The sequence below is a fragment of the Phascolarctos cinereus genome, unplaced genomic scaffold, assembly GCF_003287225.1.
Source record: "Phascolarctos cinereus isolate Bilbo 61053 unplaced genomic scaffold, phaCin_HiC Scaffold_8;HRSCAF=390, whole genome shotgun sequence".
Lineage (NCBI taxonomy): Eukaryota > Metazoa > Chordata > Mammalia > Diprotodontia > Phascolarctidae > Phascolarctos > Phascolarctos cinereus.
In genome coordinates this window covers 53,994,534-54,011,386 of record NW_027556291.1, presented here as the reverse complement: position 1 = coordinate 54,011,386, position 16,853 = coordinate 53,994,534, and the positions used below count along the sequence as shown (strand labels likewise).

Sequence of the window (16,853 nt, the reverse complement as noted above, 5' to 3'; positions counted from 1 at the left end):
CAATAATTTGTATGCTGCAAAATTCTCAAAGTCATGACTATATGAGTCTGGGGAAGGGCTCAGCTTTAAGCAGCACCAAACATAATACAATGAAAAATGTTCCCATTTTGAGCCTGCAAATCCAAGAAATTTTAACATGTGAACACTCCATAACCTTTTCCTGTCTAGAACACTCACCAAGGGCTCAGACCTGGTCATGTCTTTCCATGACCCCTTTAAAAAGCAAAGTTTGGGACACTGAATGATTTTTACAAATGGATTTCATTCTCAACTCTGAGCAAAACAATTATACAAAGTGAAAAAGTATCTCTCCTCTTACTCTATCACTTCTCTGAATCTACCCCTCAATACTTCAAAACAGCATTAGAACTGCCCTCAGGCCCCAGAATGGCTCTCTGAGTCCCTAGAAGATTTTAGTCATCTAAGATCCAGTTGCTAACTTTCTTACCAAGCTTCCCACTGCCAATTTCAATGGAATTTTGTCGCCTGCCTTTTACATTAACCCACTCCACAAGCAGCAGACGCTCTAGTCATGTTGCTGCCAAGTCCTTAGCCTTCCTCCACATGAACCCTCTGTAACCCTTTGGTCTGATGTACCCATCTACTTCTGTGTTCTAGGTGTCTCTGAACACTTAGCAGGTGTCACCCAGGAAAGATCTGTAGAATTGGAAATGAACTGAATTGTCAGATTCTTCTTCCATATGTTGTCCCAAAAAGAATGGTCCACTGATGACTGTGCTTAGATTCTCTTTGGGTACCTGTCCATAAAATGCTCAAAATCATTTTTCTAAGAAATCAAAGTGAGCTTCTAGCTGTTTTTCCTTTCCATTTGACTGTCTAAGAAGGAACCAAAAAAAGGTACCTGTAGACTAGAGGCTCTTAACCCAGGGTTTGTGGATAGATTTTAGGAAGTCTGTGAACTTGGATGGGGGGGGAGGGGAGGAAATCACACCTTTATTTTCACTAATCTCTAACTGAAATTTAGCTTTTCTTTTTAATTATGAAAAAAAATTTTTTTTAAACGGGCTTCACCAGACTGCTCTTGAAGAAGTCCAAGACACACAAAAAACACTTAAGAACCCCTGTTATAGGCAAAGATCATGCTTCTTGCAGCATATATCACTTTTGACCAAATGAGAGAAAACAGAAAAAGAAATCCTTTATTCCCAACTGTCGTTTTGGGTAACAATCAGGGAAGAGCAAAGAAAATGTGGCTAAGGACGTTTTCCTACTCCAAAGGTTATATTTTCACTTTGCTGGACACTCTATTGAAGGTTCAATTAAACTACTGGATTGCTCACTCTTAGTTAGCAGTGATCTGCAAGCACATTTTAGAAATCTCCCCAAGCCTTACTAACATACCTGCTGTCATCACAATATATGAGCTATACTAGATGAGGGGTTAAATTGGCCACAACTAAAACTTTTAAGTAACATCTTGCTATCTAGCCGATGAATTCCTAAAGTCTTGCTTTGCATTTTTTTTTTTGCTTTTCTCTTCTCAGATCATTTATCATTATGAAAAAATCGGGTGTCTGAGCTCAGTGGCTTTCAAAAACTCTTCAATTTAAAGACTGAAGATCTCTTTTTGAAACCATTTTCAGAGGCAAGAGGATCTGGACTGTCACAGCTGGCGAGACAATCATTGGAATTCGGGGTTCCTTCCTTCCATTTAACCCATCTGTTGGAGATGCCTATGTCTTGATCAGATTTCAGCTTCCAAGGATCACTCATATCCTCAGAAAGCCCCTGGACCAGGGGGACGTCAACACTTTGTGAAGATGCTATCGGCATACAAGAAGCTTTACATTTCATTTTGGATTCCATCGTTTTGCTCCGTTTCTTCTCGGGTTTTTTGAGGGACCGTAAACTGCTGGGGTCTGGTGCAGGGCAGTTGTCTTCATCAAGTCTGTCTTCTACGAATGGCTTTTTCTTCTTTTTTCTGGTGTTTTCCTCAACCCCATTGGTTTCACATTCACCTTTGGGCCCTGGGCATTTCAATTCATTCCTGGACCTCTTAACTGTTTTCTTAAGCTTGGATCTAAGGGGCTTTGTCAAGTCGATGGGTTTTAACTTTGGGCACATGCCACACTGGCTACATTTCTTTTCTTGATCAAAGGCAACAATTTCAGTGTAGTAATCTGAACCTTCCATCACCTTCACCAAGCGGCCTGCATTTGGAGAAGAGCTTTGCTGCTCACTCTCTTCACTCAATGTCTCATTAAAGCAATCAGAATCACTACTAATCTCTTCTAAGAAGTCTGTTACCTCATAAGAGAAGCCAGCAAACTTGGATTGGGAAGAACTCTTTCTCTTACTCTTATACTTGTAGTCTTTCATAGGGCCAATATGGGAGTTCTGCCAAGGGCACTGCTTTCCACCCACATTAGACACAAGATCAGCAGCTTCGTTGCCTGGGTCTATGTAATGGTGTTCAACTGTCTTTGCAAACTCTTCAGCACGGCTTGTGTTTATAGCCTTTCTTGGTCTGGGCTCCCACTCTTCACGGGCAAGCTTCCACTGCTGATCATCCTTCGGGGTCCAACCGACCTTCTGTCCATTTTGCGAGATGTGATGGTCTGATTGGTTCAAGTTGATCTGAAACCCATTTCCGTTGTCATGGACCTCCCTCCGCCACCAAGATTTGCTCATGGCATCCTTTGTGTCTTCGTAAACACGAGCATATTGTGGAGGCTGATAGTAATTTAACAGGTAGTGAATAAATTCATCAGTTTCATAGATTTTCTGTTTTCTGCGATAGCCTTCTTTACGAAGCCTGGGATTAGAGGGTTTATTCGATAAATGCCAGTCTTCTTCTTCATCATCATCATCTTCTTCGTCTTCTTCTTCAACAGAGTGGACTGCCTGGCTCAAGTCCTGCTTAATTGTAATCTGTAAGGAGTTCAAGTGAGAGACAAAACTGTGCTTGCATGTGTCAGGTATTAATTTGTCAGTGCCTTCTCCTTCAGCTGGGTCATCTGGAAGGGTTTTCTCCAAATGGCAAGAAGATTCAGATAAGTCATTCCTCTTCTTGCTTTGGGGGATTAGGGTTCTTTCACACTTGACAGACTTCTTCTTCGATGTTTTCTTCTTTGCCTCTTGGCACAGAAGATTTGGAGGGTTTGGCTCTTCCTTCTTCAATGTCTTCACCTCATACTCTAGAACACAAGCTTCTTCAGGTTTTGGATTCTCCACTTCCTGGTTGTTAACTTTTCCACATTCCTTCAAAGGAAAATGTTAAAACAAACAAACAAACAAACAAAAACAAAAAGAAACCTCAAATGAAAACACAGTTCAAAAGATCTCAAATAAAATTCTAATTTCTTTTCACTGAGCTACCCCTAATACCATAGGAGCAAGTCAAATGCTTAACAAGATTATATTAGAGAGGAAGGAGACAAAAGAGCTTTGCTCTGTTCTGTGCTGCTTTCTCTGTGTACCAGTCAAGTTTTGTTCACAGGGCTCTAGACTTGAGAGCCTGTAGAACTTAAAAACTGCAAGGCATAACCAGACTGGTACATCACTGTCCCCTTCCATCCTGTGGCAGCTCACGGAGGAGACAAAAGAATGGGAAGTGGCCATCACCTGGCTTCTCGGTATGTAGGGGGCACAAAAGAGGGCCTATTAACAGTCTCTCAACTGCCAGTGAACTCGTCCTTTGCTCCCAGTGACACCTAACACACATCAGGGATCGACCCGTTCTTTATCTGAGCTCTGACTAGATTAGGACCTGTAGATTATACAGCTAATAGTGTTAACAAGACCTAAGCACTACAAGATTAAAGAGCTAATTATCTCACACACACAAAAAAAAAAAACAGAAAAGAAAAGTCTCTCACAGTGGAGGGGAAACAGGGGAAGGTGAGAGGGAATGAGGGAATCTTATTCTCATAGGATTTGGCTTAAGGAGGGAATAACATACACATTCAATTGGGCATGGAAATCTGTCTTACCCTACAGGGAAATAGGGGGAGAAGAGAGGAGGGCAGATTGGGAAAGGGGGTAATCAGAAGGAAATACTTCTGAGGAGGGACAGGGTCAAAAGAAAGAATAGAATAAATGGGAGGGCAGGATAGGATTAAGGGAAATAGAGTTAGTTTTTCACAACATGTCTACTAAGGACGTGTTTTGCATAACTGCACATGTACAACCTATATTGAGTTGCTTGCCTTTTCAATGAGGGTGGGTGGGGAGGGAGGAAGGGAGAAAATTTGGAACTCAAAGTTTTAAAAACACATGTTTTAAAAAAAATGTTTTCACATGCAACTGGGAAATAAGAAATACAGAAAATGGGGATACAGAAGCCTATCCTGCTCTACAGGAAAATAGAAGGGGAAGGGGATAAGAGAAGGGAGTGGGGAGAGATAGAAGAGAAGGCAGACCAGGAGAAGGGGTATTCAGAATGCATGCCATCTTGGGGTGGGGGGAGGGGGGAGAAATTTGGAACTCAAAAACTTGTGGAAGTGAATATTGAAAACTAAAAATAAATAAATGTATATTAGAAAGTAAAAAAAAAAGATTAAAGAGCTAGACACTCAGCACCTAAAAGAGAAGTTCCCCTTGGCTGTCATAAAGATGAAATCAAAGGTCATCTGAACTTTATCTGTTAGAAAATATAAACGTCTTGGACTCCAAGTCCATCAACTGGGGAACAGCTGAACAAACTGTGTATGTTAATATAATAAAATGCTATTGCATTGGGAGAAATAACAAGTATGCGGAATTCCAAGTAACATGGGAAAGCTTATATGGTGTGATGCAGAAAGCTGAACTAAGAGAATCATGTACACAATAACCACAATGATGTCAATAAGGCTAAAAATCGGCCAAATTCATATTAATTGCAGCAAAGACCAATCTTGGTCTTAGATGACAGATATTACACGTTCCCCATCTCTGTAGAGAGCTGAGGAATCACTGGTGTGGCGTGTTACATATACTTTCAAATGTGACTATTAATTGTCTGTCTTTCTTTATTTTAAACAAGGGAGGACTCAAGGGGGGTGGATATCAGGAAACACCTGGCATGAAAATAAAAAGACATCAATAAAACTTTTTTAAACCTCTTAGATGCTTTTTAATACTGTTTTGACTTTGTCCCTATCTGCACCCTGCCCTCCACCTTTGGTCAGAAGGTTCAAGACTTCAAATATAAATGGAATTCTTAAGAGGTGTTTTGGTGCAATGGAAAGAACAGTGCAGTTGGAGCTGGGAGACCTTGGTTCAAATCCTAGACCTTCCACTAAATAGATGTGGAAACCAGGATGAGTCACTTCATCTATCCGGGCCTCAGTTTCCTCATCTATACAATGAGGATAATAACTACTGCACTACCTGCCATGGTCAGGCTATGGGCCAAGAACCCTGTAAATTTCTGGGCTCTAGATAGTGGCAGTAGCACTAAATAACAGTGGTGGTAGCATCACCTGCTTTTGGGTAGGTCCCTCCCTCCTTTGGCTCTCAGTTTCCTTCTCTGTAAAATCCTGGTTGTGCTTACTTAATAATATAATAATGATTAATTACACATAATTATTACTAATAACAGCCAGAATTTACATGGCTCGTTGAGGTGTGCAAAGCACCTTACATATGGCATCGCATTTAATCCTCAGGACAACCCTGGGAAGTGGGTGCTACCTCCATTTACAGATGAGGAAACTGAGGCAGACAGAGGTGAAATGACTTTGCCTAGTGTCACACAGCTAGTAAGTATCTGAGGCAGGATACAAACTTAGGATTTCCTGGCTCCAAGTCAGGGCCCCCTATCCACACTGCCACCTACTCCACCATGTCAAAGTCCATTGCTAGAAAGAAAAAAAGGTAAATGGAACTTTGTAAAACAAACAGGCAAAAGGTCAGTTTGGTAAACAGAAGCAAAGGTTCCACATCTCAACTCTCCACACACTAGGAAGACTCTAAGGTATAATTTCTCTCCTCTACTACTAGGAGCAGGTGAGTGGAAACCCTAAAGAAACTCTTCTTGATGAGAGACCCCAGAGAATATTGGGAGGGAAAACCATTTCCCATTTAAAATAAATGCAGATTCTCACCCCATATTCCAGTTACCATTTACATGAATTGAGCTGTTGGTAGCAGCTTAAAGAAGGCTCCACTGAATTCAGCGTGGCCTTCAAATGGATCCTATTTGAAAGGGACCACCCAGTTGCAGTAAAAACTGGTGTCCCTTTCAGCATAAGGACTGGTTGCCAAATCTAAAGAGGGATTGTGAAATGGCCTTACAATAATTCTACTCAGCAGCACCCCTAGTGGTCAAAGGGCCTCTTACACGCCTCAGTACCAGCAGGTGCTCTCCTACCTCCACTAGTCATGGGAGCCAGAACTAGGTACCTCAGCTTTAGCTTTCTTTTTCGGGCGCTTCTCCTCCTTCGGTTTCTGCTTCTGTTCTTTCTTTTTGATCTTGGTTTTCCTTTTCTTCTCTCGGAGCTTCTTCTCATCATCTTTTCGTTTTCTAGGTAACGATTAAGATGAACAAGTCACAGGGCATTTCTCTAAGGGCTGGGACTGAGATATCTGGCATCAGCAGACTATACTGACCAAGAAATGCCAAGTCCTGGCACCATCAGACTAGAATGAAGAATGTATACATGGAGGGATTTATGAGGGGCTCTCAAAGCTTCATTCTCAAGAAATCCCTTTAAATCATTCACGGAGGAAGATATATAATCGCATCTGCTCATCTTTAGCTGCTTCTAATATACAAATTATTTTCTCCCACTGCATTTACCTTTCCTTTTTCATTGATACCTGCACTTGGTGAAAAATATCTCTAGAACAGAGGTTCTTAACTTGGGGTCTGTGAGCTTGTTTTAAAAAATATTTTGATGCCTCTATTTCAACATAATTGGCTTTCTTTGTAAGTCCATATATTTTATCTTACGTGTTTAAAAACATGATTCTGAGAAATGGTCCATTAGGCTTCACCAGACTGTCCAAGCAGGTCCATGACCCCCCAAAAGGTAAAGAATCCCTGCTCCAGAGAGTGCTGGGGAAGAAATGATTCCCATTCTTTGGACTAGCCACTTTAAAGTTCCTTTGAGTTGAACACAAGATCCTCAGACCAAAGTGAATGTCATATGGTTGTACCAATGGAAATGACAAGAAAGCAGACGCATTAACCGTTGGCTTTGCCACTGCACTGTAAGGCTCACTGGACCTTTCCATCTTCCTCTCCTATTACAATGTGAGATCCTTGACACCAGGGACTATCTAGCTTTTTTTCTATCCCTACCCCCCAGCACTTAGCACAGGACTTGGCAGAGTAACACTTAACTGTTTTTTCATTGTCATTCATTCATTCGTTAACAACAAAGTCTCCCAGCAGCTCTGCCTATGACCAATAGCTCATCCAACTAATTCATTAGCTTCTTAAACCAGATCAGCTCCTGCCCCTCCCCCTCTTTCCAAGCAGCAGAGCTAGTCCTAAAGAGTGCCACAGTGCCCCTTATAGTTATCTGCAGCAGCACAGAGGTGATGGCCTGGAGGTCCATAAAAAACATCCATTTTCAGACACCGCCAATGTTTGGATTTGCTTTATTTGACTATTCTTATTTGTTACAAGGAAAGGCTTCAGGTGGGGATGGGAGGGAGGAGTGATGGCAAGAAAGGACGAAATAAGGTCAAATCAGTAAGATGTTAAAAAAAATACACAAAAGAGAGCAGAAGGAAGTTCAGAAGGGCACACAGACCAGAAGGATAGCGTTGGAATGACTAGCTTGGATTTAATATATACTTTAAAACAAATTACACAGAATAAAGATTCATAGATTCACATACAATCCTCTTTGTATATGAAATATTCATGCTTGTTAAGTTCATAATAATGAAAAAGTAAAATTATTTTCAAAAAAAGTTATCTATGAGACATTTTTTTTGGACATGGCCAATGCAGGAATCTCTTTTGCTTGACTATACATCTTTGTGGCAAGGAAAAAATAGTTATCTATGCCTCACAAAGGAGCCACAGTATTTTGTGGTTAAGCACTGCCTCAAACATTCTGGGAAAGTTCATGGGAAAAAAAATCTCATTCATATAGAGCAAAGTCATTTTTATAAATAATATTTCTTTTATATGTATCTTGTGTATACTCCTGTGTGTTGATACTGTCTCTCCAACAGAACATGACATACTCTGTGAGCACAGCAAAGGCTTCTGTCTTTCTATCCCCCGCATTTGGCAAAGTGATGGACACATAGTAGATGCTTAATGAATGCTTACTGATTTTTCTTACAAAGATAAACTTAGAGAAATAGAAAAATCAAGGAAAATCTGTACTATACTTGATGAACAAGGAAATGAACTCCACACACCAAGGATTTAAAAGTTGTTGACCCTGCTTTAGCCACTGAATCAGAAGAGAGTCCCAAGAGAGCTCTTTTGAAAAATTTGTCCAAACATTACTGTTTCTGGGCCCTGTTCTGCTCAAGTTCTTTTGACAAATTCAACTCTCCTGGGACACTGTAATCAAATAACTGACTGAGGATAAGGCTAAAAGTGTTCAAAACAGACCTAATACAAAGATGGTATGAGATGTAAAACGAAAATGATCTTGTAGCCCCCTCTCTCCCACAGGCAGGGCCCACTGCAACCCAACTCTTACGCCAGGCTTGGAGTTTATGAGGGTTTTTTTGACTTAAGATACCATCAAAGGCTCAGTTTGCTAGTTCTGGGGCCTGCCTCCCCTCCCTCAGCTACAAAAGCAGGAAATGAGTTACAGGTATTTAGAGAGACCAGAGAATTAGAATGAGTCCTAAGCGCTAAATGGGGTACAAAGGGAAAAACCTACTGGCCTAGAATGGCATGAGTCTATTTTAGTTTTCCAAAAATTAAGACTGATTTTGCTCAAAGATCCAAAAAAATGGACCAGTTATCTGACCAAGGCCTCATTCAAAAGCCAGGCAAACTATGCTTAGTTGGAAATCCCTCTGGCTTAGGGTTCCCTGTCTTGACTAGATTTCTGGCAATATTTCTCTAAGACATCTTCATTCTGCAGTGGCTCCAAGTGACTCATCATCCCATTAGGAAAAAAAAAGTAGGGAAGAAGGAAGGAGGAAATGGCAAGAGATTGTAAAAGACTGAAAGAGAGCAAGGGAAAAGGGACCAAGAGGTGAAAGAGTCTGACTCTCTCCATTCACATAATGATGGCAGAAATAGATTTTCAGATTTCTGATCCTTTGGACCTTCTTGACATGCTGCTGGGAAACCAATTCCCCTTCCTAAGGGACCAGAACCCATGTGAAAAATGCTCATGGGCTCAAGAAAGGACAAAGGCTCCTGAGCACCAAGAAAGTAACCCAGACAACAAAAATGGTGCCACACAGAGGTGGCCAATAAGTCAATTTATTTGTGCCTTCTAGGTCAACCCAACTCTAGCTGCCACTTAGCCAGCAAAAACCTTTCCCAGACCTATGGTAAACTTAGATGAGTCAGTCAGTCCAAAAGCGTTTATTAAGCACTTACTGTGTGCCAGATGCCATGAAAAGCTCTGAAGATACAAAGAAAAGCAAAAACATTGTGAGCTCCTTGCCCTCAAGAAACCCACAATCTAAAGAAGGAGAACATATGCAAAAAATATACATACAGGGGCAGCTAGGTGGTGCAGTGGATAGAGCACCGGCCCTGAAGTCAGGAAGACCTGAGTTCAAATCCGACCTCAGACCAAACACTTGACACTTACTAGCTGTGACCCTGGGCAAGTCACTTAACCCTAACTGCCTAAAAAAAAAAATACACACACACACACACACACACACATACAAGATCTATGCAGCGTAAATGGAAGGTGATCTCAGAGCAAAGACACTAACGAGCTGTGAAGGGACCTTTGATATTAGTAGACCTTTCCCCCTATAATTCTAAGCCTGTCAGGTTCTGCAACCATGATTAGCACTGCTGCACCTCCACACTCTGTCTTAGAAACCTCTGCTGCACCTCCACACTCTGTCTTAGAAACCTCTGGACAGCTGCATGCATTTGTTTGGCTTGACTAATTATTTGTTAAAAGGGAGAGCTTTTATGTGTGGGGGGAGGGGAGGGGAAGGGACAGAGATGCAAAAAAAAAAAGAATATCAATGAAACACTTAAAAATATATAGAAGAAAGCAGAAAGAAGATCAGCAGGTTCAGAGGGAAGCAGGGAAATGGTGGCATTGTTGGGTGAAATTATACATATATACACACATATATATACTTACACACACACACACACACATATATATATATGTATGTATATGTATATATACACATACATATGAATTTTTTAAGAAAAATACATGTGATTCACTGTTTCACACACAATCTTCTTCTTCTGTTCTTCATATACCTGAAAATGTTCATGTTTGTTGATGTCTGAGTTCATAATTAAAGAAAAAAGAAGAAAAGTTGTGTAAGGGAAAAAAGAAACCTCCAGCCACAATCATTTTCATTTCATGCCAACACATGGGAACAAGCAAGACGAAGCTAGTGCAAGACGCAGACTTCCTATATGAAACAGACAAGCCAAGCAAGCACAGCCTCAGGTTGTGTTTTGGAGCCTGGGCCAGTCTCGGCCTCTGCTTGTTTGACTCCTAACAATCAAGGCCCTCACAGCCAATGCGTGCTGCATGGATTTCATCCTGAATGAGATGAGCCCATCAAGTTAAAGAGTTGACAAAAAGTTAAGCTCACCTTTCTGCCTCTTCTCGCTTCTTTTCTCTTTTTCTCTCCTGTTCCAGCTCTTGCAATTTTAACCTTTCCTGGTTTCTTTTCCTTATAGCGCCCTCACTGAAGTGCTGGGTTGTATCAAACATAACCTGTCCAAAAAGAATGGGAAGATTCAGTAAGCAGGTGAATTCAGTGGCTTGGAGAAACCAAGGATCTACTGAGTCTGACTGGCCAGCCAGGGGGACCAAATCCAAAGGGCACACAGCCAGCTGAAGGGACTCCACATGACCCTGGCATATCCCCAATCCGACAGCGTCTAGCTGCTTCTCTGAACAAGAGGCTAGAATTGCCTCAGGCCATAGTGCTGGAGAACAGGCCTCCCCTCCTGACTCAGTACAAGTTATCTTGCACATTTTCATGTTAGTTAAGGAAGGTGATTTTGTGTGTCCTTCTGGGGGCACACTCGTACAAGTTGTCAACATATCACCTTGGTTACTACCAAGATGAACTAAGTTAAGGGCTTTTAATATTCCTAGAGTCAAAAGTTACCAACAAGAAGGTATAAAACTGCCACTCATAAGACTCGTGGCCTCAAATCTCTATACACAAAGTATGGGTAATAAACAAGGTGAACTGAAAATCCTAACCTCAGCTAGACAAATCTTACCTCAGAGGTATTGTTGAGATGTAATCTGAATTGGACTTATGACTGCAATAGGGCTCTGGAAGGGTATATTCCAAAGGAATAATGCAGGTAAAAAGCATAGAAGGGAAAAATAGCACATGGGGTTATAAAAAAGATATATTCATGCAAAGAAATCCAGGGATCAGAGAAGGAAAGCATGGCAGGGAACATCTGGGAAAAGATCAACAGAGGCAGAAACAGAAGTGATACTGTCATCAGAATATACTACAGACCAGAAAAAGAAAATAGATGAGTTCAGGAACCAGATCACGAGACTGGCCCTGAAGCATGATAGAGGACTTCCACTACCTGGACATCTGCTGGATCTCTCTCTCTACTAGAAGCAGGACAGCTAATAACTTCTTTACTTACCTTAATAATAATTTCATTCTCCAAAAGGTAGTGGAACCAATAAGAGAAATTTATAATCTCACTTGCAAAGGGAAACTGGCTATGGGGGCAAAAATGACGGGAACCTGGCAAGGAAATGGCCACTCCATCACAGAATTTACGGGAGAAGGAGAGGAAAACTGGGCTTAGTGTGACCCCATTTACCTAGATTGGGGGATAATACATTTTAACAGGTTTGGAGAAGAGATAGATAGGCTCCCCATGGCCAATTCTACCAGACAAAGTCAGTCCAAGAGGGATTGGAAGCATCCAAGAATGAAATTCTGAGGACATAACAAGAAATAATTCCAATGAGGAAGAAGGAAAATGTCTAAAGATGTGAATGCATGGGGAACTCATTGACCCATTTGATATTTCAAAGTCAAGCAGAGAAGATGAAAGCAGGGACACATAACAGAGGATGAATACCAATACTTCGCACAGTCCCTAGAAGAAGAGAATCAGAGATATCAGAATGACAACAGTAAGGAAAGCCAGGATGACAAAACTGGGTTTTAGAGCTATATTAGGGAAAAGCAGGAGTGTTGAAATTGAAGTAAAGGGATATAAGAGAAAACTTAGTTATACTTACTGAGTTCAAGTCACACAAGAACCAGATGAATTTGAACCCGAGCTGCTGAAAGACCTGGTGGAAGTGACTGCTAACCCGCTTTAAGTGAGCTTTGAAACAACATGGAGCGCAGACAGTTGCTCCAGAACCAGAGAAAAGCAACATTGTTCCAATTTTCAAAAAAAGGAAAGAGAATGGAGCCTACAAAGGGAATCTGAGTTCATTTTTCTGGCTAAATTCTAGACCATATTATTAAAGGAATGGTCAGCGACCATTTATTTAGGTAAGGAAGCAGTCAAAGATCACAAAGAAACAGTCACTTCCCCAAGAACAGGTCATGCCAAAGGAACTTCATTTCCTTTTTGGACAAGGTTGCTAAACTGATTTCCAATTTTTCACTCCTTTCTTGGTGGAACATGGGCTAATGTTGCAAATGCTAGCCTCTTTATTTCCCAAAGCCAAAGGTCCTATGATTTTCCTGGTGGTTTCTGTCAAGTCCTAATCTCCCAAATATGGAAGCTTCTTGGCTTCAGAAACATGTCCTTCAATGAAAGACCTTTTTTTCACCAGTTCCCAGGGACATAAAAAGAAAAAGACCCAAATCAAACCAAAACTAAAGCCTTCATAGCTACAGTGGAGAAAGTGAGGGGCAGCATAGCACAGAGGAAAGATAACTGACTCTTGGAGTCAGAGGACCTGGATTCAAATCTAACTCTGGCTAATTACTAACTGTGTGACCTTAGGCAAGTTGCTTAGCCTCTCCAGGCCTCATTTCCCCCTTTGTAAAATGAGGGGGTTGCAACTAGACCAGTCTCTAAGGCCCCTTTCAGATTTGTGATCCTATAAATAATGGACTTGGGAGTAGAGAAGACCTGGGTTCAAATCCTGTTTCAGATACCTACCAGCTGTGTGATCCTAGGCAAGTCACTTAACAGTGGGGGGGGAAGACTCAGTGGACTCTAACCTCCCCTCCAGCTCTAAATGCATGATAGTATGACCCAATGTTTTAAAAGTAAACGTTCCACACAAAGAAACTAGAGCCACATCTCTGAAACAAAGGACATTAAGACTGTCATATCTTATTTAGTTATTATGTATTCAGTAGGAATCATTGATATTTTCACATCATTCTTGGATGTGAGAGCAGAGAGAAAGAAGAAAAAAAACCCTAACAAGTTACAACATACCATAACCCTGAGAAACAATCACATGCCCTGTCCTCTTCTTCCTAGCCATTTCTAATAACCATCATTTCAAACACTAGTTGATGGCATGCCTGATTACAGAAGAAGAAAAGAAGACATTAAAAAAGAGATCTCTCTCTAAAAACCTCAATGTCATGACAACTGAGCTCCAGATGCTAGCTGTCAGTTGGATGCCTAACGGGACCAGAGGCACAACGTCAGTCCAGATGTTTTCATTTTGGCTCCGTCCCATCTGCAAATCCCAGCCAGGCCTGTTACCTTGATGTTGCAGGCCAGGGCTTTCCCATCTTCCCCCTTGAGCATCAGCTTCATTCCCCTCAGGGATTCCATGGCTTTGACAAAATCAGCATACTCCTGATACTGGATGAAGGCTTCAAAAGTCTGAAGGCTGCCTAAGGTACAATGGTTGAAGGTGCCAGTGGCCATCACTTCTCGGTAAGGATCAAGCATGGGAATGTCGATGTTCTTTATTTTCCCGAAGCTTTCAAACACCACTCTGAGGATCTCTTCACACGGCTTTTCCCCACTGGAGCCCTTGGATGCAAACCACTTGCAGGGCAACCCTTGAAAGTAGATGGAATCGGGGCTCTCATTAAGGTTTTGTTTAAGAAGCTCGTCACTTGCCGCCTTGTTTTTCTGGGAGGCCAATTCCCACTCTTGCTGAGATGGGAAGTCTAGCCAGGCATCTGTGGCCACGATTTTCAAGCCGTTCTTCAACCCGTTCAGCCTAATGATCTTCCCATGCAGTTTTGCCTTCAGGATCTGACCTAGACTTCTGGTCTCTGCCTCACCCTCAAATCGAATGAAGTCCTTGGTGCTCTTTGAAAGTCGGACAGTGCTAAACTGATCTGGGCAAATGAGATTCTTCAGCTGGTCTAGTATCTCCCAGTTGGAAAATGATCTAGTGTATGTGACATCTTCAGGCAGCATCACATTGATGGTCAGTCTGGCTATAGGCTTCAGATACAGGTGCTGAGCTGCACACAGCTCCATGGCCTCAGAGTTATCGTAAACTATGCTGACAGTCATTGTGTCCTCAATGCTCCTTAAGGAGAAAAAAAATAAAATGATGTTAACAAAAACAGGGAAATCAAGATCGAGATTTGGAAAAATCCCACTAGCACTGGCATGTCAAAATGAAATAGAAACTTCTAAGTTTCTACAATTAAAATTAGACCCTGATTGATTTGGGCTGAGACCCTAGGTTTCCCAAATGATCTCAAGCTTGGATATAGGATAGGGCCTGGACCCTGCAACTGAATCAGTCTAGGACAATCCCTAGTGAGGAAACTCCTTCTGCCAATGTAGGTCAGCACCTGCACTGCAACTAATGGTCTTAGACAATTGCTCGGAGACCCTGACTGGTGAAGAGGCTTCCTATAATCACACAGCTAGTGTCGGAGGTAGGAATTGAACCCAGGGCTTTCTGCTCTCAAGGCAAGTTCTCGATCCACTTCGTCCTGCCAACTCAAAGTTTAAGATCTTAAAAAGGACCAAGAACACTGCTACAGGGCAAACTCTAGTTTTGTTAGGCAGCATTAATGAATATAGGTTCTCATCTCCAACCTTGAAAGAGTATTCCCCTACTAGTTTGGCTGCTAGGAGAAGACAAGCTCATCAATGAATTTGCTTTCTCCTTTGAAACTGACAATACTTAGAGACACAAGGACCTTCTCACATTTTACCCAACAGACCATGTTGAGGCTCCTCTATAGAATCTCAGAATCAGACAGGTCCTCAGGGGTCACATAAGCCAATCCATACAACAGACTCAACAAGTGACCATCCAGCCTCTGATTGAAAAGTCCTGGTGAGGGATAGCCCATTCCACTCTGGGATAGCTTGAACTAGTACTCACTTTTTCCTGGCATCAAGCCCAGAACTGTCTCTACAACTTCCTCTTAGGTCTGCCCCCTGGGGCCAAATAGAACATATGACAGCCATTCTATATGATAAGCCTTCAATTTCTTTTTTTTTTTTCAGCCAAAGCCACCAAAATGATGAGGTTTAGAGGTTTAGGAGTGCTGGGACCCCAAAATCACAACAGGCGGGTACGGGTCCTGCCCCAAAGAATTCAACCCAAACCTTCTTTCAGCCAAAGACAAGGTTTATTAAAGATCTGCCATACTGGCCAGACTCTTAAGGAGTCTGAACATTAGTGAGCCAGCCATTGGTAAGATTGTAATAATCTGAGCATTTAGCTGGATTACAAGAATCTGAGCCAAGCCTTCAATTTCTTAAACACAACTAATTGGTCTCCTCTTCTGCAAGCTAAACACCCCCAGTTCCTTCAACTCATCCTCCTGTAACATGATCTTGAGTCCCTTCCCTACCATGGTTGGTTCCTCTGGATACTATCCAGCTTATCAGATCCTTCCTAAAATATGGCACATGTGGTCTACCCAGGACAGTCAGTGCATAGTGTGTCCACCACATTGTGCAGTCTGAGATCATGGGAGCTTTTTTGGCTGCCATGATCATATGCAGATTCATATTAAGCTTCAGTCCTCTAAAACAGTGCTTCTTAAACTGTGGGTCCCAATTGTGACCACAGTTTAAGAAGCACTGAAAGGGGTCACGAATGGAAAAAGTTTAAGAAGCCCTGCTCTAAACCACCCCACCCCCAGATCCTTTTCATATAAACTGCTGTTTAGCCATGCCTCCAACCTGAACTTGTGAGGCTGATATTTTAAAGCACAAGCCTTCACATTTATCTCTATTGAAAAGCATCTTGTTTGATTTGGCTCAATAATCTAGTCTGTCAAGACTTTGGGGATTCAGACTCCGTCATCCAATATGTTAGCCACCCAGAAATGGCTTTGTGCCATTTGTAAATCCAATAAACATGCCATCTATGCTTCTGTCCAAGTCACTGATAAAAATATTGAAAGTAACACAGGGCCAACTACCAATCCCTAAAGCATTGCACTGAAGAATACATTCTCCAATTACATATCAAGCCATAAATCACTATTCTTTGGTCCCAGCTATTCAACTAGCTCCAAATCTACCTAACTGTGCCTACATCTGGCCCATATCTCTCCATCTCTGCAAAAAGAAAATTACATGAGGATCCCTTAGAACTGAACATTTTTTAAGAGGATCACTGAAATGGAGAGTCAAAACTTAATATTTCTGCTTGCCCATATCTCAAACAGCAGGTAACAATAACAGATTTTTCTTTAAAGAGATGGATTTGTAAAGAGACTATAGCCTACCAAGGAAGTGCTACCCTTTCATAATCCCACCCTCATTCTTCTGATAGCAATGCTTTTTCAAGTTTATTCTTAAAATCTTATCACTCACACAGCAAAGATAATAATGGAAATTTGTCAGGAAAAAT

General features: G+C 41.6%; 1 protein-coding gene across 2 annotated transcripts in view; it reads right to left on the bottom strand.

Moving 5' to 3' along the window:
- Window positions 1-1,134: 1,134 nt before the first annotated feature.
- The window catches only part of LOC110200031 (A-kinase anchor protein 17B), a 40,677-nt gene continuing 24,958 nt past the window's right edge, over window positions 1,135-16,853 (bottom strand). For both annotated transcript variants that reach the window (XM_020975124.2, XM_020975123.2), the window contains 4 exons: window positions 13,769-14,555; window positions 10,684-10,808; window positions 6,349-6,469; window positions 1,135-3,222 (listed from right to left, as the gene is read on the bottom strand). In XM_020975124.2, the coding sequence (XP_020830783.1) occupies window positions 1,552-3,222; window positions 6,349-6,469; window positions 10,684-10,808; window positions 13,769-14,539 (2,688 nt within the window). In that variant the 5' untranslated portion in view covers window positions 14,540-14,555 and the 3' untranslated portion in view covers window positions 1,135-1,551. The remainder of the gene's footprint in view (window positions 3,223-6,348; window positions 6,470-10,683; window positions 10,809-13,768; window positions 14,556-16,853) is intronic.